At 38.7% G+C, this 12,500-nt stretch overlaps 1 protein-coding gene across 1 annotated transcript in view; it reads right to left on the bottom strand.

Annotated features, from left to right (window-relative positions):
• Positions 1–3,788: 3,788 nt before the first annotated feature.
• The window catches only part of LOC137988603 (tolloid-like protein 1), a gene marked incomplete at its 5' end in the record, with an annotated part of 21,753 nt that continues 13,041 nt past the window's right edge, over positions 3,789–12,500 (bottom strand). Inside the window, 2 exons of the mRNA XM_068834590.1 lie at positions 3,789–4,213; positions 12,342–12,500. The exon at positions 12,342–12,500 is cut by the window's right edge and continues 234 nt beyond it. Coding sequence (XP_068690691.1) covers positions 3,789–4,213; positions 12,342–12,500 — 584 coding nt within the window. The remainder of the gene's footprint in view (positions 4,214–12,341) is intronic.

The raw sequence follows: 12,500 nt of genomic DNA, 5'->3' as shown, positions 1-12,500 counted from the left end.
AAGCAGAAAAAGTTAAGTGTTCTAAATTTTTTTTGATTGTCGTATATGTCCGCCAAAATTCAACTTCGGAATTTAAGTTTTTATCTTCATATTCGACATCGAAGTTTTATATGGAACATTGAATTTTTGAATTTGACATCGAAGTAAATGAGACGAATGTACCGTGGGAACCGAAGATGCTGATTGGTAGGTTATATCACGTATCAATTTACTGAGTTTTCTCGATGTCAATCAAACGGGGCACGGAACTGACGTTCTCAACGGCCTGTACAGAAACAGAAACGCTTCTAGACAATTACAATTTAGATTTTAAAATAAGAAATGGTGGTGAAATTTCGAGTAACGCGCACTTTAATAGGCATGACAGATCTAAAGAAGAATTTCTTTAATCTGGAGCACTAGGTAAGTTCATTTCTACCGTTTAGTGTAGTAATTTCCTGTTTGCACATTACAACGAATTACATTGCTAATAAAGTTTGGATTATTATGTCGCTTGTTTCTTTTTACGCCAAAACGTTGTTAATAATTTATGCTCATAATCATGTAGTCCAAAAGTTATTTATAAAATAAAAGTTTTCACTTGATTGAATGTTGGCTATAGTTGGGCAGCAAAACAGAGAAAAAATTATGATCACAATAAATAAGACCTTACTGGAGCCCTGCCTAGAGTATTGGCATTGACATTAGCTTATCGTATTAAATTGCAGTGAAGAAACAATTGTGGAGCTCCGGTTTTCTCGATGTCAATCAATGCAGGCGCGATTTCCAAACTTTATTAGCAATGTAATTCGTTGTAATGTGCAAACAGGAAATTACTACACTAAACGGTAGAAATGAACTTACCTTGTGCTCCAGATTAAAGAAATTCTTCTTTAGATCTGTCATGCCTATTAAAGTGCGCGTTACTCAAAATTTCACCACCATTTCTTATTTTTTCGCCTGGCTCAATACATACATTAATGTTTACAATGATATCATTGGTAAAATTGTATTATGTTTGGAATGATCTCATTGCTAAAGGCGCGATAGACCGATAAAAGGTTTGAATTGTTATCCGTTTATCTTAAAGAATTTCAATGAAAAGGTTTTCAATACATACGTGGTGTAGAGGGCATTTGAGTTGTACTTGTCGTCATCGAGAAGTCTGCTGCCGGAAAATAAGTACAAATGTAAATATTAGTATTGAAAATCGTGGAAAGTCAAACACACCTTGCTTCAGCATCGTTCTAATTTCTTTCTCAAGATTTCAGGGATCCACATTCGCAGTCCTCCGGTCGTCCTAGACAGCTAAGTCCCAACCCGGACGAGTCTAATAACTCCAAAAGTCGTCCGTTGAACGAGTGAAGTTTTAATAAATATCTTTTAATGAATGCCATGAAATGTTATAATATAGAATGTACTTTTGTTCTGATCGCTTTTCGTTCAATGGAAACTTCCAGAAAATTAGGAATAAACATGTAGCTTTCCTCAGCAATGAAATCTGAAGTTTGGGTGCCATCTTTGACCACGCGGTATTTTCCATGAAACGACTGCAGGCTCACTTTTCATGTATCTCACCGCTGGCATGGTTGTCAGCAACTCGTTTACAAGGTGTTTGGCCACCTCTGGCGAAAAGGAAAACAAGTAGAGCAGAACCTGCTGCTTACGAACAGAAAAAACAGAAAATCTTGGTAGCATATAAAAAGAAGTCACTAGACAGGAGCGTCGAAACTTTGGGTCTTTGAAGCGTAAATTTGTAAGCTACATTCAAGTACGTTTCACCGTGGCAGATATGGACCACTGTAAATCGGGTTCCCACGGTGCAAATAACATCATACTCCAGAGTCAAATGTCGTAATTTCTCACGAGAGTGTAAACGAAAACGCGAATGCACAAGTTACAAGTCCTTTTATCGACTATTTTCTATACTTGCCCATTTTTCAACGGCCAGGGTAACCCAAAATTTGTCCGAGCAAGTATATTATAAGACGTCCTTGCCCGGCTGACGACAGTGATAGAAAATAAATATGGATCCCTGAGATCTCGCTATGATTCACTTCACTTTTCTTCTTGCGTAGTCTGTTGTTTATGTCTGTGATTGCTTATGTAAACTTGAGTCAACTGAGATCGACTGTGTTCCTAACAGTAGCCGTTGCAGTCGGAGAAAGTGCTTTGGAACAGATAACAGGGAAAACAAGTTGGCCACAGGTATACATGATCGTCTAAAAGCTAGCTATATATAGTACCAGAGAAATTAAACTAACTGGAGTAACTCAGATTGAACCTGAAAAGACAGATGCAAAGAGAAAACGTTTAATAGAACTAACCGACTACATGAACGCTACTGCGAGTTTCCAGGGTTCAGAATAATGATAGCTTTGAGTGTAACCGAAAGGACTGGACTTCGACTGGAGATGATATTACTTAGAGGATTAGCTACAACATGTGTAAATACCGATCTGCATAACAAAGAAACAATTGACATAAAACTATAGAAATATATTTTGGTAATTCTGGTTCAAACAAAAAGCCGAGAGGAAGAAACATGAAATACAATGGTTGCATATTTCTCAACATGATCGGTGCAAAATTCTCGACCAAAGGCACTAGAGGTATGCGCGTCGATTCAAATCCACCAATCAGCGTATCAAGGCAGGGTTGTGGTTTTGAACTGTCAACGGTCGCGATACGCTGATTGGTGGATTTGGAAACGAACTCGCCCGTAAAATTCTTCTGGAATTATCATGAAGTATTGCTGGTCAGTGAAATTAAATGTTAAAAGAATGAGTTAGGCATATCTTTGAATGGCTCGTCAGCTCGTCGTTGATACCGAATATGAAAGTGAGATTTCATTTTTTTACCTATGTTTTTTACACAGGCGGTCAGCTTTTGACTACACTTTTGTTTGCTTTCGTTTCAGCTCTATTTACATACATAGTGGCAGTTGAGAATACATGAAATTGCACATACAGGAAAACTTGATTTTGATGTCAATAAAAGTATTGAATAAGGTCATGATATTTACATCGTTCCATTCTTTTAGTTAACGCGGTCTCTTTGAAAATACAAACAACAGACCTTCATATTTGTGGTAATCGAGCGCATTCATGAAACGAGTGGTATTTTATTGGTCGAGTCGCACGATACAGTTCCAAAAAATTGAACTGTAGTTGTTATGGCTCAATCCGAGAAAGGAATGTGTTTCCAATGTGAGCACCCGTTTCTTTCGTAAGTGCGTTGCGTGGCATCGCCAGCATCGACTGAGAAGAAGACTAGCAACAGGTATGATTGATGCTATTGATCAAAACTTCGGAAAGCTGTGTAGTGCCGTGTTTTTTTAGGAAACACTCCTTGCAATTCGCTCTTGTTTCGTGCGGAATTCCTAATCGGTATAACAATTATTTTGCCTTGCTCCATTTTAGTCCGGAATATCAAAGTCTACCTTCGTCAAAAGTATCATTTCTAAAACCTCTGATAGCAGATAATAGTTGGAACAATAGAACATGTAAATGTAACGATAAAATTAAAAATCAACACAAGTTCCACACAACAAACAAAATATCAAATTGTTTCTGTGATGCACATAGATTAAATTGGTATTTGATGCAAGACTACTATCCTCAGTAAAAAATGTAAGATCATTCAAGGAACTCAATATCTCAACAAAAGGAAGGCAGCTCAAGCACACTCCGGACGCCCTAATCTCTGATTCCTGCTAGTTTCTAGATATAAGTAATGTCAAAGTTAAGGAGAAGGGTAACAGGACACTTCGTAATGCTTATCAAAAATCTGTTTGCATCTAATTAAGGTCATTCCTGGACATGCTCAGTGAGTATTTCCTTACTTTGTGTTGCACTAAGAGACAGGCAGCTTCCGCTGCCAGGACTCCCGTAAGTGGCATAATGTGCCTCGAAGCCTGAAGCTGAAGGAATGGAATCAGTAACAAATCGAACATGCAGGACATTGCTCGTGCTCCAAACACACCAAGGACTTTGATAACCACAGCGCTTTATTTGTATGGAACTCAATGGATAGTTTGAGTCAAATACTTCCACGTACTTATATGCACAGTCTTCACCATATTCCAGATAAAAGTAAGAAAACTGCAAATAAATGTAGCTGCCTGGTGTTACAGTCATATCCCAGTTGCAGTCCAGGTGATGTGGGTAGCTAGATGGATAATACGGACTCGTGAAACTTCCTGAAAGATCAGTCAAGTTGCCTCCACAGAAATCTAGGAAAACAAAAAGCACTTTGTTAATCTTTCATATGTGGAGAAGGACTAGTTAAAGCATACTTGTTTGCTACCCGTAATTTCATTCTTCTCAATTGACAGGGAAGAATCAACAACTACCAAAAACAAAAAAAAATCATTCTAGGATACAGAAGTTTTCAAGTGAGAAAGTGCTATAAGATTGTACATTCACAACGTCAGTATTGGTTTTATAGAATACGCTTCGACAGATTTTGACAGGACTAAGTTATTCAGTCTGAGTCAGAGGATGCATAAATGATCACTTAAATTGCACATGACTCGAAATATCACCACCATTTTTTATTTCATATCATTAAAATTCAAGCTTTGCTTGATAGGATTTCCTAGTTAGAATCGTTTTTCGCAGCACTAACTTCGGCATTTTGGCCAAAAATTTACGATATCTCTTGCGCGGCCAAAAATGTCTTCACGACGTCATCGGTTGTGTCAGATTGCAGCGGGAAATATAAACAAGAATTCAAATCGGACAATCTGCAGAAAATATTGCTTTAGTGGCGGCCCTGGGCTAGTCAGCTGCAAAAATTCCAGTTGATCCCAGGTATATCAATGGATCTTTTTCCTACAAAGAAGGATTTACGATATAAGTGGACAAAATTTGCCCAAAAACACCGGCCGGTTTCAAACCTGCGAAGACTTCGATCCGGTGCTGTGTTTTGCACGAAGGGTCTCCTTGTTTAACCTTGAACCGACAAAAACGATCTGTCACATCACGAGCTATAGTACCTCTGTGATTTCTAATTTTAGCGTGATTCCTATTCGCTGGCGTTTGACAGTCGACTCTGAAATGGCTTCTTTCCTTTTCCGTTCGCTTGCTGAGGATTTGCTTGTTTTCTTTTCAAACTCTTGTGATTCAAGAAAAGTTAATTGCCTAACTGGTGAATTCAACAGTAGATTTCGCTGGAAAAACCGATATCACACTCATCCCTTCGTGATTCATGCGATCAGTCGGTTTTTCAGGAGAAACTAGACCCTCCGTGAGGGAACACTGGGTTGCCTGTGGTACGTGCAGCGTTCCAGGCAATTTTTTTCAAGTTGGGGTTTGTAGCCGATATAACGCGCACTCTGATTGGCTAATTGTGACTAGCCTACGGGCCGATTACGGGCTTGCAAAAACCATATAATAAACTACTTACTAACCGAGCTAGCTCAAGCCGTACTGGGGAATGTTGGCCCTGGGTCGTTTTTGTACGGACCTCGCTGCGCTAGGTCCGTACTGCCACGACCTCGGGCCAATATTTCCCTGGCAGTACGGCCCTCGCGCTCGGTTAGTAAGAAGTTATTAAGGGGTCACCCAGAAGTCATACATGTACCAGCAGAGGCCCTTTGGCTCACAGGTCCTCACACGTTCGTACGACGAAACAGATCCTTTTCTGAGGTTAAAAACCTGGCTACCGGCCTAACTCTTTTTCCTACTTTCCCAACCGCGAGAAAACCGCGGTAAATCAGACATCGCCAAAAAATGTTTTTTTTTTCTCAAAAAATATTTAAAGTTAGGGGGAAAAAAATACATCATTTTAGCTAAGAAAATAAGCTTTCCAACAGCATATAACTTATTTACAGACAACTGAAACATTTTATAAAAGCGAAAGTTGAACGAAAAAATTTAAGAAAGATAGCAGTAAAATATGTTTTCCAGGCAAAATTTGGTCATTTTAGCGTTGATCACGAATTTTTGGATGCAAAACTAAAATTTTATGCAATTTATCTACTTTCTTGGACGTAAATTCGACCGAAAACTGATGAGGCCCGAATATTTTTAGATTTTTAGGAATAATAGATAACGTGGATTCAATGCGTAATGTGATAATGCGATAAAAGTGTCAAATTTGCGACCCATTGCTAACGGCAACGGAAGCGATCGCATTACGAATAATTAACCTCTGTTGCCAAAACCACCCAAATAACCGGTCAGTGTAAAACGCAGACTGCAGACTGCAGACCAGGGATAAAATGCAGACTGAGGGTAAAATGCAGACTGCAGACTGCAGACTGCGGGTTAATAAAATAATAATGAAAAAAGAGTTATAAGAGTGTTAGTAGCCGTTTGCACTTTCACACTGAAACCCCAATACAGCTCCCATCGCTTTGGTTGCCCCACCGCAAGTTTTAAATCCGGATTTTCATCGAACTCTGTAAGAATTGAAGCTGTTTGAATCCTTGTTGTTGTTGGAAAAAGGATAGTTTCGTTAAGTGAGTTGCTTTTAGGCAAAGAAATCACCATCCCGTAATCCAACTGTCCATTTTGCTGCACTGAACAAAGTAATTGAGTAATTACCCAATAACTCAATTTATTTTGACACGCATGGCTACAATACCAATTAACAAAGACAGAGATAACGTGGATTTTGCAACCATTTAACGTTTTAATTCAGTCGGCTTAAGCCAGTATGACTGAGGTGTAAAAATTTCTTATTAGGATCCTTTCATTCGCTTTCGTGTACGTTATGTTTATCCTTTAGTTCACAAGCTCGTTTGTTTTGCATCTGGAAGATGTAATTTTCAATTATAACCTCTCCCTAGGGGTTATCACGCATAGCTTAACCAATGAAATCCCCGCGTCCTAATTGCTCGGAATACATGAAATTCTTTGTGCATTTCGTTGCACCGAAAAAAGACAACCGAGATTATTCAGGTATTCGAAGGAATAATTGTTGGTTTTTCGATCGATTTCCCTCAATGTACCGGTGTGACAAATATTTTGGAACATTGCAATGCATCTGGAAGCGCAAAAAGAAAGCACAGATGATTTCAACGCGTACGATCGCGTCCCCAAAAGGTGCAACGTCCTGCAGTCATGATAATGTGAGTTGTTGACAGAAGTGAAACAGGATTGTCTTTCAAACAATCTTTATTTTATCCTTATGACTCATTTTTTTATTATTAATATTTATTTTACCCTCAGTCTGCATTTTACCCCCGGTCTGCAGTCTGCGTTTTACACTGATCGCCCAAATAACCGATTTTTCGACGAAAAATTCATCCCCTAGGATAAAGCTATTCACTGGACATGTAATAAAGGTAAATATGTTCGAGCGAAAGCGAAAACAAGCGAATATTTCCACGGAAAACACAATGATGTGAGATCAAAGGAACATGTGGTGAAGACACGCAATTGCGGCATCGCTTCGACAATAATCTTACCTTTTCAGCGATTTTAACGCTTGAAATTCCATTCAATCCACCTTGGTCTAGTCTTTGAATTCACTATTATCGTTGCCCTGCGAATCTTCAGTGTTCTACATAATATCACACTTGGTAAAAGACGGCTCGACGGGCGACAGATTGCTGTCGATGTTGTCGCCTGTCTTGTTCAGTATCCAATTGATTTGCCATTATTGAGCTCCATAAGGGTATATTTTGTTTAAGGATCCACTAAAACGCCATTCGCGTTACATGACTTTCAACGCCATTGCCGGTTAAGTTAATGATTCTACTGTGTCCACCAGAGAAATGTACGCATTTCCACTATCCTCTCGATCCTAAGAAAATACGCGCAGAAGGCTCTATGCACAAAGATACCACTTACCAGGGGAGTGACAGGCAAGACTTTTACCGACACGGAAGAAAAGAAAAAAAATAACACCGAACAAATGCCCTCCATTTCTAGACTGGGTTTGTCATACGGCAACCCAGTAATTAACCGTAAAATTCACTAGTTAGGCACCGAAGAAAATGTTACATAATTAAGCAATACCCGAGAAAACCAAAAGCCGGACAGTTCCGAAGCCTTTTATTTTCACTAATCCTACAGCCAGTAAAAATAAGCAAGCCGGGAGCTCCGCTTTTATGCTTGGGTAAATCTATATATTATATTAAATAGTAGAGCCATGACTTCAAATAATATGCATTTAATATGAAATAAATTCTGGAGTATTGTATGGTATCATATCACAAGATTAAGGTAAATAAATTATTTTACAATCGGCGCCCCAAAAATATAAATATACGTAATATACTTGTAACGTTTAAACTGCGGAGCTAAGAATCGTAACGAGAGACATTTTTTCAATCAAGGCTGACTTCAGTGTCTGATGTCACGCAAGTGACAATTCGAAATTCAAATGCTGTATTGCTGTGTATTTTCAAACCCAAAAACGTTACGGAACTGGTAAGAGGATTTATTTCTGGGTCATCTTCAACCTTGTATAGATAAAAATCCGGAAGACCTCACGGTTTTGTTTTTAGGATCTGCGGAAAACCATCGAGTCAGCGAACGTTCGAATTCTAAACGCCTTCCAAATAAAATTCACATTGAAGATACCGTGCGTCTTTTAATGATAAAATGTACACAATGGATAATTCACTCAGATCCTCAGAGAAATCCTTTAGCCCACGGAGAAGAAGAGCTGTAATCTGGATACGGAGAACTAAAAATACAAGCGATGGGCCCTCAAGTAGTGATGTGAACACACCGCAAGATTTCGCATGATGTGGATTTCACGCCAAATTGTTACTCTTCAGTAAATAACCTAACTACAAGTGCAGATAAAGAAGATCAGAGAATAAATGCTCTTTATCTGTGTGGGGGATTTTGCCGCTTTAACTCGTAAATGTAGGACTAAACTACGCTCACATCCACACTTCTTTGGAAAAGTTGCATCTTTACACAACCGATGACGTCAAAATCTTCAACTCGACCCCGGGCGTTTGTCTTATATTTTCCCAAAAAATACGCCAGGTTTCTTCGGATTTTAGATATGTTCTCGGAACAGAAATTAAATCATTTCTGAACAGAAACGCTTCTAGACAATTACAATTTAGATTTTAAAATAAGAAATGGTGGTGAAATTTCGAGTAACGCGCACTTTAATAGACATGACAGATCTAAAGAAGAATTGCTTTAATCTGGAGCACGAGGTAAGTTCATTTCTACCGTTTAGTGTAGTCATTTCCTGTTTGCACATTACAACGAATTACATTGTTATTAAAGTTTGGATTATTATGTCGCTTGTTTCTTTTTACGCCAAAACGTTGTTAATAATTTATGCTCATAATCATGTAGTCCAAAAGTTATTTATAAAATAAATGTTTTCACTTGATTGAATGTTGGCTATAGTTGGGCAGCAAAACAGAGAAAAAAACTTATGATCACAATAAATAAGACCTTACTGGAGCCCTGCCTCGAGTATTGGCATTGACATTAGCTTATCGTATTAAATTCCAGTAAAGAAACAATTGTGGAGCTCCGGTTTTCGCCTGGCTCAATATGTAAATTATGTTTAATTTACAATGATATCATTGGTAAAATTGTATTATGTTTGGAATGATCTCATTGCTAAAGGCGCGATAGACCGATAAAAGGTTTGAATTGTTATCCGTTTATCTTAAAGAATTTCAATGAAAAGGTTTTCAATACATACGTGGTGTAGAGGGCATTTGAGTTGTACTTGTCGTCATCGAATAGTCTGCTGCCGGAAAATAAGTACAAATGTAAATATTAGTATTGAAAATCGTGGAAAGTCAAACACACCTTGCTTCAGCATCGTTCTAATTTCTTTCTCAAGATTTCAGGGATCCGCATTCGCAGTCCTCCGGTCGTCCTAGACAGCTAAGACCCAACCCGGACGAGTCTAATAACTCCAAAAGTCGTCCGTTGAACGAGTGAAGTTTTAATAAATATCTTTTTATGAATGCCATAAAATGTTATAATATAGAATGTACTTTCGTTCTGATCGCTTTTCGTTCAATAGAAACTTCCAGAAAATTAGGAATAAACATGTAGCTTTCCTCAGCAATGAAATCTGAAGTTTGGGTGCCATCTTTGACCACGCGGTATTTTCCACGAAACGACTGCAGGATCACTTTTCATGTATCTCACCGCTGGCATGGTTGTCAGCAACTCGTTTAGTGATCTCAACTGATAACAAGGTGTTTGGCCACCTCTGGCAAAAAGGAAAACAAGTAGTGCAGAACCTGCTGCTTACGAACAGAAAAAACAGAAAATCTTGGTAGCATATAAAAGGAAGTCACTAGACAGGAGCGTCGAAACTTTGGGTCTTTGAATCGTAAATTTGTAAACTACATTCAAGTACGTTTCACCTTGGCAGATATGGACCACTGTAAATCGGGTTCCCACGGTGCAAATAACATCGGCTCCAGAGTCAAAAGTCGTAATTTCTCACGAGAGTGTAAACGAAAACGCGAATGCACAAGTTACAAGTCCTTTTATCGACTATTTTCTATACTTGCTCATTTTTCAACGGCCAGGGCAACCCAAAATTTGTCCGGGCAAGTATATTATAAGACGTCCTTGCCCGGCTGACGACAGTGATAGAAAATCAATATGGATCCCTGAGATTTCGCGATGATTCACTTCACTTTTCTTCTTGCGTAGTCTGTTGTTTATGTCTGTGATTGCTTATGTAAACTTGAGTCAACTGAGATCGACTGTGTTCCTAACAGTAGCCGTTGCAGTCGGAGAAAGTGCTTTGGAACAGATAACAGGGAAAACAAGTTGGCCACAGGTATACATGATCGTCTAAAAGCTAGCTATATATAGTACCAGAGAAATTAAACTAACTGGAGTAACTCAGATTGAACCTGAAAAGACAGCTGCAAAGAGGAAACGTTTAATAGAATTAACCGACTACATGAACGCTACTGCGAGTTTCCAGGGTTCAGAATAATGATAGCTTTGAGTGTAACCGAAAGGACTGGACTTCGACTGGAGATGATATTACTTAGAGGATTAGCTACAACATGTGTAAATACCGATCTGCATAACAAAGAAACAATTGACATAAAACTATAGAAATATATTTTGGTAATTCTGATTCAAACAAAAAGCCGAGAGGAAGAAACGTGAAATACAATAGTTGCATATTTCTCAACATGATCGGTGCAAAATTCTCGACCAAAGGAACTTGAGGTATGCGCGTCGATTCAAATCCACCAATCAGCGTATCAAGGCAGGATTGTGGTTTTGAACTGTCAACGGTCGCGATACGCTGATTGGTGGATTTGGAAACGAACTCGCCCGTAAAATTCTTCTGGAATTATCATGAAGTATTGCTGGTCGGTGAAATTCAATGTTAAAAGAATGAGTTAGGCATATCTTTGAATGGCTCGTCGGCTCGTCGTTGATACCGAATATGAAAGTGTGATTTCATTTTTTACACAGGCGGTCAGCTTTTGACTACACTTTTGTTTGCTTTCGTTTCAGCTCTATTTACATACATAGTGGCAGTTGAGAATACATGAAATTGCACATACAGGAAAACTTGATTTTGATGTCAATAAAAGTATTGAATAAGGTCATGATATTTACATCGTTCCATTCTTTTAGTTAACGCGGTCTCTTTGAAAATACAAACAACAGACCTTCATATTTGTGGTAATCGAGCGCATTCATGAAACGAGTGGTATTTTATTGGTCGAGTCGCACGATACAGTTCCAAAAAATTGAACTGTAGTTGTTATGGCTCAATCCGAGAAAGGAATGTGTTTCCAATGTGAGCACCCGTTTCTTTCGTAAGTGCGTTGCGTGGCATCGCCAGCATCGACTGGGAAGAAGACTAGCAACAGGTATGATTGATGCTATTGATCAAAACTTCGGAAAGCTGTGTAGTGCCGTGTTTTTTTAGGAAACACTCCTTGCAATTCGTCCTTGTTTCGTGCGGAATTCCTAATCGGTATAACAATTATTTTGCCTTGCTCCATTTTAGTCCGGAATATCAAAGTCTACCTTCGTCAAAAGTATCATTTCTAAAACCTCTGATAGCAGATAATAGTTGGAACAATAGAACATGTAAATGTAACGATAAAATTAAAAATCAACACAAGTTCCACACAACAAACAAAACATCAAATTATTTCTGTGATGCACATAGATTAAATTGGTATTTGATGGAAGACTACTATCCTCAGTAAAAAATGTAAGATCATTCAAGGAACTCAATATCTCAACAAAAGGAAGGCAGCTCAAGCACACTCCGGATGCCCTAATCTCTGATTCCTGCTAGTTTCTAGATATAAGTAATGTCAAAGTTAAGGAGAAGGGTAACAGGACACTTCGTAATGCTTATCAAAAATCTGTTTGCATCTAATTAAGGTCATTCCTGGACATGCTCAGTGAGTATTTCCTTACTTTGTGTTGCACTAAGAGACAGGCAGCTTCCGCTGCCAGGACTCCCGTAAGTGGCATAATGTGCCTCGAAGCCTGAAGCTGAAGGAATGGAATCAGTAACAAATCGAACATGCAGGACATTGCTCGTGCTCCAAACACACCAAGGACTTTGATAACCAC

The sequence above is a fragment of the Montipora foliosa genome, unplaced genomic scaffold (assembly GCF_036669935.1).
Source record: "Montipora foliosa isolate CH-2021 unplaced genomic scaffold, ASM3666993v2 scaffold_423, whole genome shotgun sequence".
Lineage (NCBI taxonomy): Eukaryota > Metazoa > Cnidaria > Anthozoa > Scleractinia > Acroporidae > Montipora > Montipora foliosa.
The sequence above is the reverse complement of the archived record's forward strand: the minus strand, read 5'-3'. Positions and strand labels throughout refer to the sequence as shown.